General features: G+C 28.0%; 1 protein-coding gene across 1 annotated transcript; it reads left to right on the top strand.

The window, feature by feature from the left end:
• The first annotated feature begins 565 nt into the window (after window positions 1-565).
• LOC129912631 (protein lin-28 homolog) lies at window positions 566-11,353 on the top strand. The gene is made up of 4 exons (XM_055990961.1): window positions 566-716; window positions 10,613-10,731; window positions 10,822-11,118; window positions 11,186-11,353. Exons 1-4 carry the CDS (start codon window positions 566-568, stop codon window positions 11,240-11,242), a joined length of 624 nt encoding a protein of 207 aa, XP_055846936.1. The 3' UTR covers window positions 11,243-11,353.
• Window positions 11,354-15,262: the final 3,909 nt, after the last annotated feature.

The raw sequence follows: 15,262 nt of genomic DNA, 5'->3' as shown, positions 1-15,262 counted from the left end.
GAGTCTCGAACCCTCATGGGTATCATAGTTTCTAGGACCTTTCTGGTATTTTTTTTTTCAAATATCGAAACTCTCACATCCGGAGAGTAGAAATCGACAACAAAGGGCAGGTCGTTCTTGTATAGTTTTTCGTCTATCCGATGGAAATATGGGATTGTAGGGCCTGATCATTGCAAACATCAAACAGTGTATGTGTGTCAGTGTTGTAATTCGGTACACAGAGTACAGAGCAGTTGTTATACGGATTTTTTTGAATTTGAAGGATTCAAATATTATTTTTTTTTTTATTCCATCTTTTGGTGTTGTTTTGTTTCTATTCTAGACAAAGTGCGTGTTTCATACCTAACATTCCATAAAGGTTGAGAGTGTGTTTTTGTGGGTCGTCGCAGGCTAGTGAAGAAAAATAATAAAGAAAAAGTTAGAGAAAAATAGACAAAAGGATAATGTCTTGTTGTTGACAAATGTTATAACAAAAAAAAAAAAAAACCTTAAACCCAAAGGGAATACGTAAGAGAAGAAAAAAAAAAATAGAAAATAGAAAAAAAATCAAGTAAAGTTGTCTAATATGTCATCGCCGAGTTCAAGTAATACAGGTGATAAACAAGTACCTCGTGATGATGATGGTGGATCATCATCACAATCACAACAACGTGACAGAAGTTACAGAGAAGATGTCGATGAAATTGATGCATTATTTAAGGATACAAATAAAAAAGGTGATTTACGAAATATTTCTTTTTAGTTTCTTTAAAAAACAAGTGAAAATATTCTTAGTTTTGATAATTTTTTTGGAAAAAGTTTGATGCAATTTTATGTACCAATCAAACGACAGTACTTCTTGGCGAATTGACTGAGGGCGTTTTGTTTTTTGTTGGGTGTTTTTTTAACTACCCTTATTCAGAAAACCATGCTTTTGTAGTATTTGTGGGAAGAAAAACCACCCTCGCAATACCATAACCAACGTTGATAAGTTAAAATGGCGATGTTCAAGTACAGTGCTCTGCACGAAGCTTCTTGAAAGTATTTTTTTGTTTAAAAAATGTTAAAACTTCAATTCTGTTTAGTGTTTATAAAAAATAGTAAAAGGTATAAAACAGCTAAAGAATGTATCATATTTTTGTATGTTATTCTTTGACATTGTGAAGGTTTAGCTTTTTACATCTTTTAGTCCAAACTAAACTTTGGTGTTTTCTCTATTTTGATTCGTGAGGCACCTTGTCATTGCACTAATTTTAATTCAGCTCAAGTTAAATAAATTTTTTGACAAAAATTCAACCCAAAAGTTGCAAGTAATAGAGCGCGTGAGGTGTGAGAATTGTGTGATTTTAAGTTGTGATGGGAACTATCGAATAAAAACTATCAAACTATCGATACTTGTAAAATATTCATTCATTCGATAGTTTTAAATCATTCATTCATTTAGTTACTATTTTCATTTGAATAGTTTTTTAATACGATAGTTTTTTCATTCAAATAGTTTTCTTAAACGATAGTTTTTTTATACGATAGTTTTTACTCGATAGTTTATTCGATAGTTTATTCGATAGTTTATTCGATAGTTTGTTCGATAGTTTTTATTCGATAGTTTTATTCGATAGTTTTTATTCGAATGAATAAATGAATGAATGAATGAACTATTCGATAGTTCAAATCATTCAGTTACTAACCATCGATGTTTCCCATCACTAATTTTAAGCGGGAACAACTATTAAAAAGTTGACTATCATTGACAGTTTCATGTGTTAATAAACAAATTGCTCTTAAGCGATGTAATATAATTATTACTGTTTTCTTTTATAAAAGCATAGCTGTTTTTTATATAGGCTGATCAAATAAATCTTATTTTTTGTGTTCTTATCGCCTTTCAAAATTTTGTATCCAAAAAATAGAATTTTGAAAAAATTATTCCAAAATCAATGTTTGAAAAACCTCCAGAGAAGTCGTGTGAAATATAATGGTAGTTGTAGTTTTGCTTTTTGGCAGAGTTGATTCCGGTTATGACCCAACGAACATACTTAATTTAGGACAAAAGTGTCTTATATTCTTAAATTTTTGAAATATTCTTATAATGTTAAAAAATACTCGAATTTTTCAGTCTTTGCTAATTTTAGCTCTTAAGAACTAGTTGTTGGAAAATAATGTAACACGGCATTAAAGCTAATAAAATATATATTATAATCGGACCCTAAAACCGTCTTTGAAGACTTTATGGTTTCCGAAAATATTGCTTTTAAAATTTCCTCAATTGTGTTGAAATAGATCATTTGATGCAGTACTGATTTAGCATAAGTAGGTCAAAAAGTAAGTAATTTTGTCCTTCAAAAGTTGAAATCGTTTTTATTCTTGTACAATTTACTTGAATATTAACTTGTAAAAAAAAGTAATCTTTCAACATCGAGAGAGGACTGATTTTACAATTTTTTTCTAGCAAAGCCAATTACATTGGCAAGCAATATTAAAGTGGTAGAATTTGGCATTAAAGTTTGATTTGTAATAAAAACAAAAAATCTATAGGATGCAATCTTTAAGTGTACTACTTTTACCAAAGAAGTTTGCCAGTAAATACCTAAGGGTAGTTTAAATGAACTAAAATAGGAATTTATTTAATGGGACATTTCTAATGAGTGATTTCGTTTCCAGAGATAATACAAAATTATAAATAAATATAATAATACAAAATATACAAAGTAGCAAAATGTTGAGCACTTTACGTATTAACAGAATCGAATTATATTCACTTGCATTATTTCTTATACTTAAATTTCGAAATTAAACAAAAAGAATGTTGAAAATGTAGAAAAAAAAACCTCGAAACAATTAAATCGTTTGTTTCCAAAACATTTTAAGTCCATTTGCTCAAAAAAAAGTTTCTCAAAACATATTGTTTTGTATTTAACAAGCTTGATCTTTACTTTAAATGCAAATAATATCCATACACATTAAAGTGGGTCAAAAGCATCGAAATTCTTTTTTTTTTTTTGATTTGGTACTCCAAAAAATCGATTGCTAGACACCTCTAGAATATACACACCAAATATGAGCTCTTTATATTAATGGGAAGGTCCTCCACTTTTCAATTTTCAATTTTTACATCAAGCTTCTACCAAAAAAAAATCATTTTTTTAGTAATTGACTTTTTAGCAAATTTCTTTTCATATTCTTGTAGGAAATTGAACGCTCTACAAAAAAGGCCTTATCCACTTTTTTCGTTTATCTAACCGTTTAATAGATTTTTGAGGTCCAAAAATCGAGAAAATCTTTAAAAATTCGTTTTTTGTTCTTAATTTTGTAACAAATTGAAAAATTATAATAATCGCAAGACCTATTCTTGTAGGAAATACATTGCTCCACAAAAAAGGTCTTGTTAACTTTTTTCATTAATCTAACTATTCTAAAGATATTTGAGGTCAAAAATCCAAATCGCAATGCATACGGGTCATAAGAAAACTATTGAAAACTATTGGGCATTGGTTTGGAAACGAATATCTTCTAAACGGGTAAAGCAAAACGGTCTAGCAATCGATTTTTCGGAGTACCAAATCAAAAAAAAAAAGAATTTCGATTTTTTGACCCACCCTAATACACATACATATCAAAGTATCTATTAATCAAGATTTGAGTTCATAAAAATAAATAAAATCATACACTGAGGGAAAAACCGCAACGTAAAATGTAAGATGTTCAACGTTGATTTGATGTTGAAAAAACTAACATGAAACACTTTTAAAATAACATTGAAACAACGTAAGAATTTTTTTTATTTTTGTCAGATTCAGCTTTTGTTGCATTTTATCACCCTTATTTCCAACAGTGAGATAGCACGTTGGTAAAGCATTCGTCTAGTGAACCAAGAGTTGTAGGTTCGATCCCCAGCGGCTGCCAATTTTTTCATTTTTTTTTAATAAATTGATGCTTTTTTTAAAGTTGAAACAACTTTGATTTAAAGATGTTTTACAATGGCAAACGACTTTAAACTAACTATTTTCTACTTTGATTTTAAAATTATATATCGTCTTCAACGCAAAATCATTCCGAAAAATAGTTGAATCAACGTGGTTTTCGTTGATTTTAAGTTGTTTTTTTCCTCAGTGTACTTTTTGTGGGTTTCACAAAAAACATTCAAAATGGACTTATCATATTAAATATCGATCAACAAAGTCTCGAAAATCATCTCGAAAAAAAAATTGTATCTGTCGCACAAGTCTTCCAAAATTTCGGTTTGATTTAGGTAAAGTTTGATTTCTCCATACAACATTCTTGCAGTTTATGTTACTCCTGTTCAAATGTCAAAACATTACATACACAATAGTATAAACCGACTACTTTAAAAAAAATCTTTGTTATTGCTCATCCATGCAATTTCTCATTTGCTTAAGTTTTTATTTTTACATTTATCTTTTAAGTAACCAAACAGTTGTCAAATTTTTTTTACATTTACCTAACCTGTTTTTTGTAAAGAAAAAAACACGAGTACAACCCAAGATGATGATGAATGTTCTTGTGGTCTTGCTTGATTATATCCCCTAAATCCAATAAGAACCAACCCCAAACAACTTTTTTTTTTTTTTTTGTTCTTATTCTTATTTTTTTTTTCTTTCACCACCGAAAACAATGCAAATGAACGATGTAAATTTACAAAAGTGGTCATGTAAACGACCTTAATCAAGCAGAAAAATAAGGAAAAAAACCGGATCAAAAAAATATTCAAAGAACATAGAAATAGAAAGATAAAAGAAGATTCTCAAGGTTGCACATCACGATGATGATAGGAGTATAAGGAGTTCGAAAAAAAAATGAATGTGCTTTCTTTTTTGTCATTAACAACTCAAGTGTAACATAATTATTATGAGCGACGTTTCTATGCATCGCATTTTAATTGTTAGAAGATGTGGAGAGATACCCTTTTCGGAAATATTTCACATTATTTCAATTTTTTCCCACAAAAAAAAAAATATAATTGAAATAAAAAAAACATAAATCGAACTAAATTAAGGACGCATAAATAGATTGGCTTTTCTGTATAGGAACCCCAATTAACTATTCAATGAAATTTGAGAAGAACAAGTTTTTCTTCCCTTTTGCGTTGATGTGGCGTCATTGACCCAATGTAACTCTCAAAAATTTACTCAAACACAGCGATGTTATTTGAACAAAATTTTAATAATTTAATTTAAGAAATTTTTGGAGTTTTTTTTTATAAATTCTTGAAAATTAGCGTTAAATTTTAGTCTCTTAATGAAAAATCAGTATAAAAATGTGTTTACTTAATAAAAATTTCAAGTTTTGGAGATTAAAAAACCATCCGCAGAATATCCAAAATGTTACTAAGAGCCACTTTTACAACTTGAATTACAGATGTAAACTTCATTAAAATTCTTAAACATCTTAATTAGATACTTTTTAAGTAAATGTACCATCACTGCTTTAAAAGTAATCATATCCTACACACATGTTGTGCTAGATCAACATTAGAAACCTCTTTTTTTTTTTTTCTTTTCTCAGTGAGAATTTATACATTCCCAATTCCAAGTGTTATCTTCGTTCACATGTCAGCCCAAAAGATTTTTATGAATGGGAATCGGAATTTACAATGATTTGTAGGAGTATTATAGTTTTTGTTGTTGTTTTTAATCTAAATCTAATAAAAATGTACGTGTACATAAAACAAGGCACTGACAACACATTTTTATCTTTTATTGCAGGGTTTTCATGATCTTTTTTTATCTTTTTTGAGTTTTTTTTTTTGTTGGATCTATCTTTAGGTTTCGGGAATTTTTAAGATATCTTTGATATTTTTGACATAACTAGTATATACCGTTATCGGTTGAATTTGTTTTTTTTTTTTTCGTTTTTATCAAGATTTCATTGTTGTTATTATTGCCCCTTTTCGTTATTGTTTTTTTTTTTTTTTTTTTAATGAAAAAGTTCATGTGAACTCTCATATAGTGCGCGTGAGAAGTTTAAAGAGTTATGACCACTGTCACACACTTAAGTAAATCTTGCATAAAAGTGCAGTCTTAGAAATTCTTGTTTACGTTTTCATCTTCTTCATAGACTTATTGTATGTAACCTTAAAAAAAGTATACCTACTCAGAAATTAAGTCGATTAATTTTGTATTTATTATAAGAACCCAGAACGACCTGTAAATATCATTTCATTTGATTTCATTTAATACATAGACCACCCTAAAAACTAATAAATTAAAAAATAGTAATAACACTGATCGGCAACGAAAGTAGAGCAGGAGGAAAACCCTACTTTTCAAAAGGATTTTTGTGTGCTGAGTCCGAATCCAAAGTCAAAATTTCACTGGCACGTCAAGTTTTCGAAATACATGAATATTAACAGGTCAAAAACGTGTTTTTTTGGGTAAATTTGACGTCAAATTGCATCACCGTTAAGTTATTTTTTTTTTTTGTTGCAAAACTACTTATGCAATTTTGAAACGCCATATTAAAACGTCCTTAAGGTACTTATTTTTTTTTTTTTTCAAAATATTGAAAAAAGAAATTTAAGATAAATACCTCAAAATCTTGCTTGTTTTTTTTTTTCAAAGTAATAAATGTTTTTTTGAACCAAATTCCAGTTTGCGTCTTCTGATTTGGACTTAAAAAAAGCAACATATTACGGAAAAATATATATTTTTGAATAAACATCAAAAAGAATTTATTGAAAATAAGTTTTTGAGAGTTTAAAGCGAAAACAGTGATGAGTGTAGCTCAAAAACTAGACGTGATAGAATAAATATGTAAACAGTTTTGAATTCACGACACTAAAATCAATTTAAATCACCTTACAAAGTTCTTGGTCCCGACTTTTTTTTGTTTTTTGCCGAATTTAACAGAGTGAAAATTTTTTCACAATAATTTGTCATAGTCCGAAAATTTCTAACAATTCTTATAGTTAAGTCAATATCTTTGAAAAAAAGAAATTGCAGAAATTCTGGTATTTTTAGAATTTTCTATTATGCAAGAAAGAAATTCTCTTCGAAATGTCAATCATTGCAAGGCCCTTTTTACAACAACATAACTATTTGCTATGTTAATGACTTTTTTGTTATAAAATAGTAAATTAAGGGATTATTAAAAAAAAGTAAGCCAATAACCAAATAACCCAAAATTAAATTTTAAAATTAATAATGTCAATCGACTTGCTTTTAACTATAATAAAACACCTTTTTTTTTTAATTCAATATCTTCATTATTTACTTAGTTATTTCGAAATTTATGGAGTAAAAAAATAAGTTAAAATAATTTATTTTTGTATATAAATGCAATAATTCAAACAAAAAACTATCTAATATTTTTTATTTTTGTTCACTTTTCTAAAATCCAAAAATAAAACCCCGTTAGTCTATTTAGCGAAAATATTTTTTCTAAATTTCGTAGTTTTAACACAAATTTGCTTATTTTCAAAAAAACTAACTTTTAACATCTGCCAATTAAAAACTATTGGTGATATTTATTAAAAACTAGCTAACCCCCACCCGCTCCGCTGAGTGCACTTTTGAAAAGAATTAAACCTGTTTGAAAATAAATTAAAACCGAAAAAAGAGAACTTGTTTATTGTAATCGGGTTGGGACCGGTATCCCGATTTTCATAATCCTGTTTTTTAAATTGCTGCCATTAATATCCGGATTTTTTTAGTTCTGTTTTTTTTTTTTAATCCTGTTTTTATCATCCCGTTTATTAAACTCCCCTTTTTATAACCCCGCTTTTGGAATCAACACAAGGTGTTTTATTTTAAAAATCGCCGCGAGACCCACTTTTTCAGACTTCTTCATCATCGTAATGTTGGTTTTGATTAAAACCTCCAATTTTGTTTCGACACGAAACCAATCCTTGCCTTATAGAGCAGGTAAAAAGAGTAAGCGGTTATCTATTCACAGATTTATGTCAGCTTCTCTCTACTATATGTAGTTTTCATAAAAATTTTTTTTACAATTTTGACTACTTGACCTTACATTAGCTTTATTAAAAAAAATATTTACCTACCAAATTTTCCATTGAATTTTTTTTTTTCAATGCATTTTTTTTTTTTCTTTTTTTTCGAATTGAGGAACTGATAGGTAATACTGATAGTGTACCATATTGAGTAGCAGTTATGAATTGGGATTTGCTGTATAAACGTTCTTTTAAAAAGCAGGCTTTCCAGAGACGGGATTTTGCTTAAACAGGATTTTTATAAGTGGGATTAAAAAAAAACAGTACTTTGAAAACGGGATTTTAAACATTTTTTTTCGGGATTTTAAAAAACGCGATATTGAAAATCGGGATTCCAATACGCTTCCATTCCATTGTAGTTAACATTAACCAATTTATTACAATGCTTTTTGATATACAACATTTTTTGTTTTTATATCTTTTGCATATATAAATTGACCAGATGGTTTTCCTACACGCGAACAGCCAACATATAAAGTTGTCCATGAGAAAAAAACTGAAAAATCAGAATGTACCACATATTATTAAAGATTTAAAACAGAAGACGCTTTAAATCAAATAGGAAATCTGATGGAATCATTGGAATCAAAACTCCTTCGCCTTTGAATTTTCAACAGCAGTTTTAAATCTTTAAAAATATGTGGTATTGATTTAGAGAATCCCGTTCTTTCTCAATCCACAACATATTGATGAAAAAATCTACGACATAACAAAATCTGGTTTAGCTCATTTCTGCAAACCATTAACCTATACGCATAAAAATTCATTGCAAAACAGCAACGGTAAATACCCTATACTAACTTTGCTTTAAGCGATTCTCGGAAATCACTTTTACCTCGGTAAAATCCTTTGATTAAAACTATAAGTTCTTTCAAAGTCCCACTTAAAGAAAAAACCGGTTTTTATTTTGAAACTCTGTCTTTGTTAATATTTTTACTACTTACCACGATAAGTTAAATTGAATATCGTTGAAAAATATTTATTTTACTCAAAATCAGGCTTGAAACGATTATCATTATTTTGAAAGCCTGTCTTAATAAATTTGCTTAAAAATTAAGCTTAGTTAAAATTTTTAAAAAGCGAGAGTGTTTTTTCTGTCGTTCAAATTGACAGCTATGTAAAGATGGCAGAAAAAGTATAATTTTTTTTTTATACAAACCATCTTCTTATTAATACATTTCAAACAAAAAAAAAATTACCAAAATCGGAGCAGCCAAACGCGAGTTTATCGGCCACACACACTTAACGAACTCTCTTTTATATATAAGATATGGTGTACTATTTCGATAAAGCAACATTTAAAAATTATGTTATAAGCTTCAAAAGAAGAATAAATATAGTTTGTACAGCTTTTGTGTGATCTTTGTTTTGGTTTTTAACTGATATGTCATACGAGGCTACAAGATTTCCATACAAGTGATCCATGCAATATCCACTATATTAAATTCTAAATCCTTACTTCATATTAGATTAGATTAATATTTCTTTTTAGGTTTAACTTTATATTTCATTGGTACAAGACTACTTTCACATTTTAAACCCTCCTAATAAAATGGTTAGGTGATAAAAAAAGATGCCTAAATACTCTTTTTTATATTGACTGTGAAGAGTTTTTTTTTAAGTCTCCAGAGGAATTTTTAGACCTTTCCCGACCAAAACTTACAGTAAATCTTTTCTTTAAAATATTTTGAAAAAATGGGTAAAATTAGGTTAAGGTTTTAATCTCAGTTTTCAATTTAGTAAGTCTCTTCAAAACAATTTTGTTTTCAGTGTAAACAACGAGGCTATAATTTCCCACAAAAACACGAAATTAACTAGAGTATTTATAAAACAGTCAAAAGCCTTATTTTTATTTATTGAAAAAAAAACACATTGGTGAATATTTGAGTATATTATTTGTCGAAAGATTTTTATTTATTTGGGACATCAATGATTGTCTTCAAAAACTAGCTTTTGGAAAACATGTATGTATTTATTTCTAGAATATTTTCATTTGCTGTTCTAAGAAACTTAACATGCCCTTAAGCAATTTACCTAATATATTCACACACACTTTTTAAAAAATTTTATTTGCTATCTTCTACTTCAGTTATTATCTAATGTTTACTTAAAATCAAAATTATTACGTATTTGATTTTGATCCAGGCCAAAATAAATATTATCCTCACTCTATAAAGAAACCTGTAGTTTGCACAAACCCTTTTTTTTTTATTTGAATTCTTTTTAAATTAAAATTCAATTTATTATGCAAACACTAAGTAGCCAGATCATTTCTTCAAGTAGGTATTAGGTCTACAAATAAAAAGTTCACGAAAATTGATTTCAACATCTAACATTTCGAAGAATAATAAATTTAGAAATATAAATTTATAACAAAGACACCAATCAGGTTTTCCTTTTTCTTTTCTTAATGGATTTTCAATACTCAGGTCAAAGGTCCCAAGTCCTGACATTGCTGACATAGTTGACTGATCCCTTCTTCATGGTTTCTTTTCGGTTCCTCTTTCTTGTATGTACGATCTTTAGATTTATATCTTTGAGTAAGTCATTGAAGGGTGAAAGGATTTGTTAGATATCCTTTCTTTCCCAGGACGACGAGACTTATATCAATTATTCGTGTATGATATTTCTTTATTGTAAAACCTTTTCTATTTGCTTACTATACAGATATCAGCATATCGGAAACCCAAGGAGTTCGCTATGGTAAATGCAAATGGTTTAATGTGGCAAAAGGATGGGGTTTCATTACGCCCAATGACGGCGGACAGGAAGTGTTTGTACATCAGGTAAAAGAGACGAGCTCACCCAAAAAAGGATTTACACAAAAAAAAGGATAATTTATTATTTGATTTTTTTTTTTCTTTCAATTCTCACAGAGTATCATCCAGATGACCGGTTTTCGTTCACTGGGCGAACAGGAGGACGTTGAATTTGAATGCCAGCTTACCGAACGTGGTCTTGAGGCTACCCGAGTGTCAGGACGAGAAGGTGCCGATTGCAGTGGAAGTACATTCCGCCCAAGGCCAAAGAAACGATACCGTAGAGTTCGTTGTTACAATTGCGGCGAATTTGCAAATCACATAGCATCCAAATGTGAGCTGGGACCACAACCAAAACGCTGCCATTTGTGTAAAAGCGAAGACCACTTATTTGCCGACTGTCCAAATAAAAAGGTGAGTGTCCTTGCTAAAAAATATTTGTGGCATCCTTTGATGGTAATAAATTCCCATTATATTTTAGACAACAACCCAAGACAGTGAACAGGGCGAACAAGAAGAATCTGATGAGACAACTTAACAGTGGTGTTTGAGAGTACAAAAATCCTTGGGCAATATTCAGGAATTCAATACTTCTTTTTCTTTTCTACATTTTTTCCAACCAAAAATATAAAATTTATCACTTCATTGACCAAGGATTCAAATATTTTTAGTTTAAAACTATAAATTAATTATTAGAAGGAATTTATTAGTGAAAAATTTCTTTAAAAAAAAAAAAACAACAAAAATGACTATTTTAAAATTAAAATTATATTTAAATTTTATTCGATTATAAGAGAAAGCGAATATTATGCATGCAAATGTTTAATCTTTTTTTTTTTAAGAGAAAAAAAAAGAGGCAATGCAATTTAATATATAATATACTTTAATACTTTAGGTATACATATATATAAATATAAATTTTCGAATAAATTTAATTTTGTATTTAGATTTGTAAACTATTTTTTTCTTTTTGTGAATATTTTAAATCATTTTAAATTAAACTTAAAATTTTTCAACTTTTCTATGCAATTTGTTTATTTTGATTTATGCGTTTTTTTATAAAACTCATTATGTTTCCTCGATTCCTACAAAAAAAAATATAAAAGATGAACAAGTACAACAAGAAGCATATTGACAGGATTCTTTAGATTTTGAAAATACACAATACCGGTCACATAAAAATGTCTGTGTATTGGGGACTTATTAGCTTAATTGACTCTACCTTCCTCAAAAAAATTAAGTTTAGTAAAAAAATTAATTCTATTTTTGAGAAATTATTTACAATTTTTTTTTTTTGGAAAAATCATTTTTTTTAAACAGCCCAAAGAATATTTTGAAGCACGACTGCTCTAAAATTTTTAAAGTTTTTTTATACATAATTTGGTGAAACATTTTCTTTTTTCTTAATCGGTGTTGGAAGGAAAAATAGAACATCTGAAATGAAATTGAGCTCAAAAACTAATTTGCTACTTACTTCATTTCTTTAACTAAAATGATTTTTTGAAAAAAAAAATTTCAGAATCGTTAGAGTCAACAGAGTTAGTAATTTTAAATTTCAGAAAAACAATGTTCGAAAATTATATTTTACAACAAAAAAATCAACAAATATTTTTTTTTAATTATATGTTTTTTTTTTATTTATATTAGAACTATTTAAACGTTGAAATTGAATTAGTCGTTTGAAAAAAAAAATAGTTCTTTGGCTAGTACCGTTAAAAATGTTTTTTGAATTCATTGAAAGATAGCCCTTGTCAAAAAAAAAAACTTTTTTTTTTAAATCTTTGGAGCCGTTTTAAAGAAAAATAAAATTTTCCAAATTTGCAAATTTTGTATGTGACTGACAGGTTCCATTATTTATATTTTTATATTTTTGGTCCAAAAAAATTTATTCCAAAAACCCGTCTGGAGAGTCTCCAATAAACGCTACATACCAATTTTGTTTTTAATAGGTCCATTCGTTTAAACTGCTCCTTATACAGGCAGACAGATAGAGAGAAGAACCTTACAATACAATTTCTCCGAACATTATTTAAAAAATCAGAATTGATCAGTTGGTTTCAATAAATAGTCAAATTATTTATTAACAATTAGGTTATTTTATAGCAAAAAAAAAATTACTCATACACCACAGTGACCAACAGTTATTTAATATGTTGTACCTAGTTGAAAACTCTTCTTACATTATTTTTTAGAACTAAGAAAAAAGCTGACCTTATTTTTGATTTTTAATTTCAATCGAAATATCATACCAAAAAATGACATTTGAAGTTGAGTTTTCTGAACACAAATAGACCATAAATTTGAACTTTTAGAGAAATTATACAAATTTCCAAATATAAAAAAAAAAAAAAACAATGTATAAGGTTTTACTATCTACATTATGTATTTTTTTTTTAGATTTCTTTTTTTAATTTTCTCAAAAACTTGAAAGCATTAAAACATATGGATTATCAGTCATTTTTGTGTTGCAATCCACAATCTCGACAAAAATAGTATATTGTGTTTTTTAAACTTTTTTTTCAAAATTTCTTACTTTTAAATCGATTATTTCAAAAACAACTGATTGAATTAACTTTGTTTAAAAATTAGAATTAAGTTTATAGTTCTAGCTTTTGAAAAAGGTATCAGTCATAACTGTAAGTATTGCCGTTGTTTTTATATATACTAGTCCAAAAAATTAAGGGAACAAAAAAAATCGTGATTTTTTAGTGATTTTCGATAAGCTGTATCTCAGTAAAAAACGATCGGATCATGACAAAATAAAAAGCATGTGAAAGCTCTATTCTTTTAGTTTTAGGATTAAATGTTAAAATATTTTCTTTCTAACGGTAAAATAGCTAAATCTTTGGAACTGTTCAAAAACCAAAATTTTCGAATTTCTATTTGTTTTACTTTTCTGTTAAGAAAGTGGGAAAATTATTTCTGATAAAATTATTATTATTATTTTTAGAAAGGCTATTTATTTGGCTTTTAGATTCATTTTGTTTCAAACTTCAACGATCTTTTTAGACAGCAATATCAGTCATCAAACCAAAAACCGTACTTTTGACTTTGACTATTAATATCTCAACAACGGATCACTGTACAGAATATTCGAGGACACATTTAAAAACTTCATTCAATTCTGTACAAAGTTTTAAGTTTGCTTTATTAAACAAAATTCTTTCTTATTTTTGAGATTAATATTTAGAAAAGCTATCAAAATAGGTATTTTTTCGGGTTTTTAGAAAATTTACCGCTATTTTATTTCTAGGGATGATAAGATTAAATCGAGGCTTAATTATTGAAGTTTAAAATACTTTAAATTAATTTGCAAAGTTATAGATTCATTTATCAAACAGTTTTTCTGTTGTGAGCGTTTGAACTTTTGAGATGAAATAAAACACTATAATTAAGCAGGTCTAAATGACTTACTTGTTTGAACTTTTTTTATGAGCAAAATCAAATTCTTTTGAGTTTATTTGAACATTGATAAATATCGTTTAAATTTAAGATAAACCAAGGGATGAGATACAGCCTATCGAAAATCACTAAAAAAGTCACGTTTTTGTTTTTGTTCCCTTAATTTTTTGGGCTAGTGTATTTTTTTTTTTTTATTTTTTAAGTCATTTTTTAGAAAATTAACTCTCCCGCCTGAACGAGGGAGATAGACAACCTCCCCACCCACAGTAAAAAATGATTGTATTTAACTCCTCTACAAAATATTATTATCAAATTTCGGGCCCAAAATGTAGTACCTAATCTCCTCCGTTTTTCTTTCACTTGTTTTGGTAGGATCTTTTTTAAAAATTATTTTTTTTTTATCGATATAAAAAGAATTGAGCAATATAAAAGCCTGGGAAGTAGTCAAAAATATTTTTTTTTCGAAAAAAGAAAAATTGAAGTAAGTGAATCAATATCAATTCAGTGGATCTATTCATACCTACTCGATACTTTTTACTCAAACAGCTTTTCTATTAAAAAATTATTTAAGCTTTAAAAACGTTAAAATCTAAAAGAGCTTATTTTTTTTAATAAAAGGGTGATCGCAACCTCTAAACTCTTATATCTTACACCCTTCAAGACGAAATCTAAAGTTGTCTTGTATCTCTTGTTTAAAGTGCATTTTTTTTTTTTAAGTAAGCTTGAATACTATAAATTAAGTTCTTGTTTTCGTTTGGTGTCACACATTAAAAGAAGTCTGATGGACTAACCTAACCCAAAAGAGCCATTAAATAATTATAAAAGTTTGTTTCTCAAAATTTTCTGGACTTCTAAACAAATTTTTAGCTGTTGAAGTTCGTAGACAAAGTTATCCTCTATACTTAATACAAGAACCTTTTAAGAATATCGGGAAACAATAATTCAACTTCAAAACAAAATCAGAACCCGCAGTGCCAAGCCAAGCCAAGAATCAAAACCATATTATACTCTTTTTGTTTTTCTCCAAGTAGATTAATATAAAAAAAATTATATCTAAACCCCTTGCTGGTAGGTATAAAGGTAATCGTATTACTCCTACAATAATCTGTTCATCTCCCTTGTCTCCGTTGAAATAAGTTTCCACGTAATGTCCTTG

Source organism: Episyrphus balteatus, chromosome 2 (genome assembly GCF_945859705.1).
Source record: "Episyrphus balteatus chromosome 2, idEpiBalt1.1, whole genome shotgun sequence".
Taxonomy (NCBI): domain Eukaryota; kingdom Metazoa; phylum Arthropoda; class Insecta; order Diptera; family Syrphidae; genus Episyrphus; species Episyrphus balteatus.
This window is presented reverse-complemented; position numbering and strand designations above follow the sequence as displayed.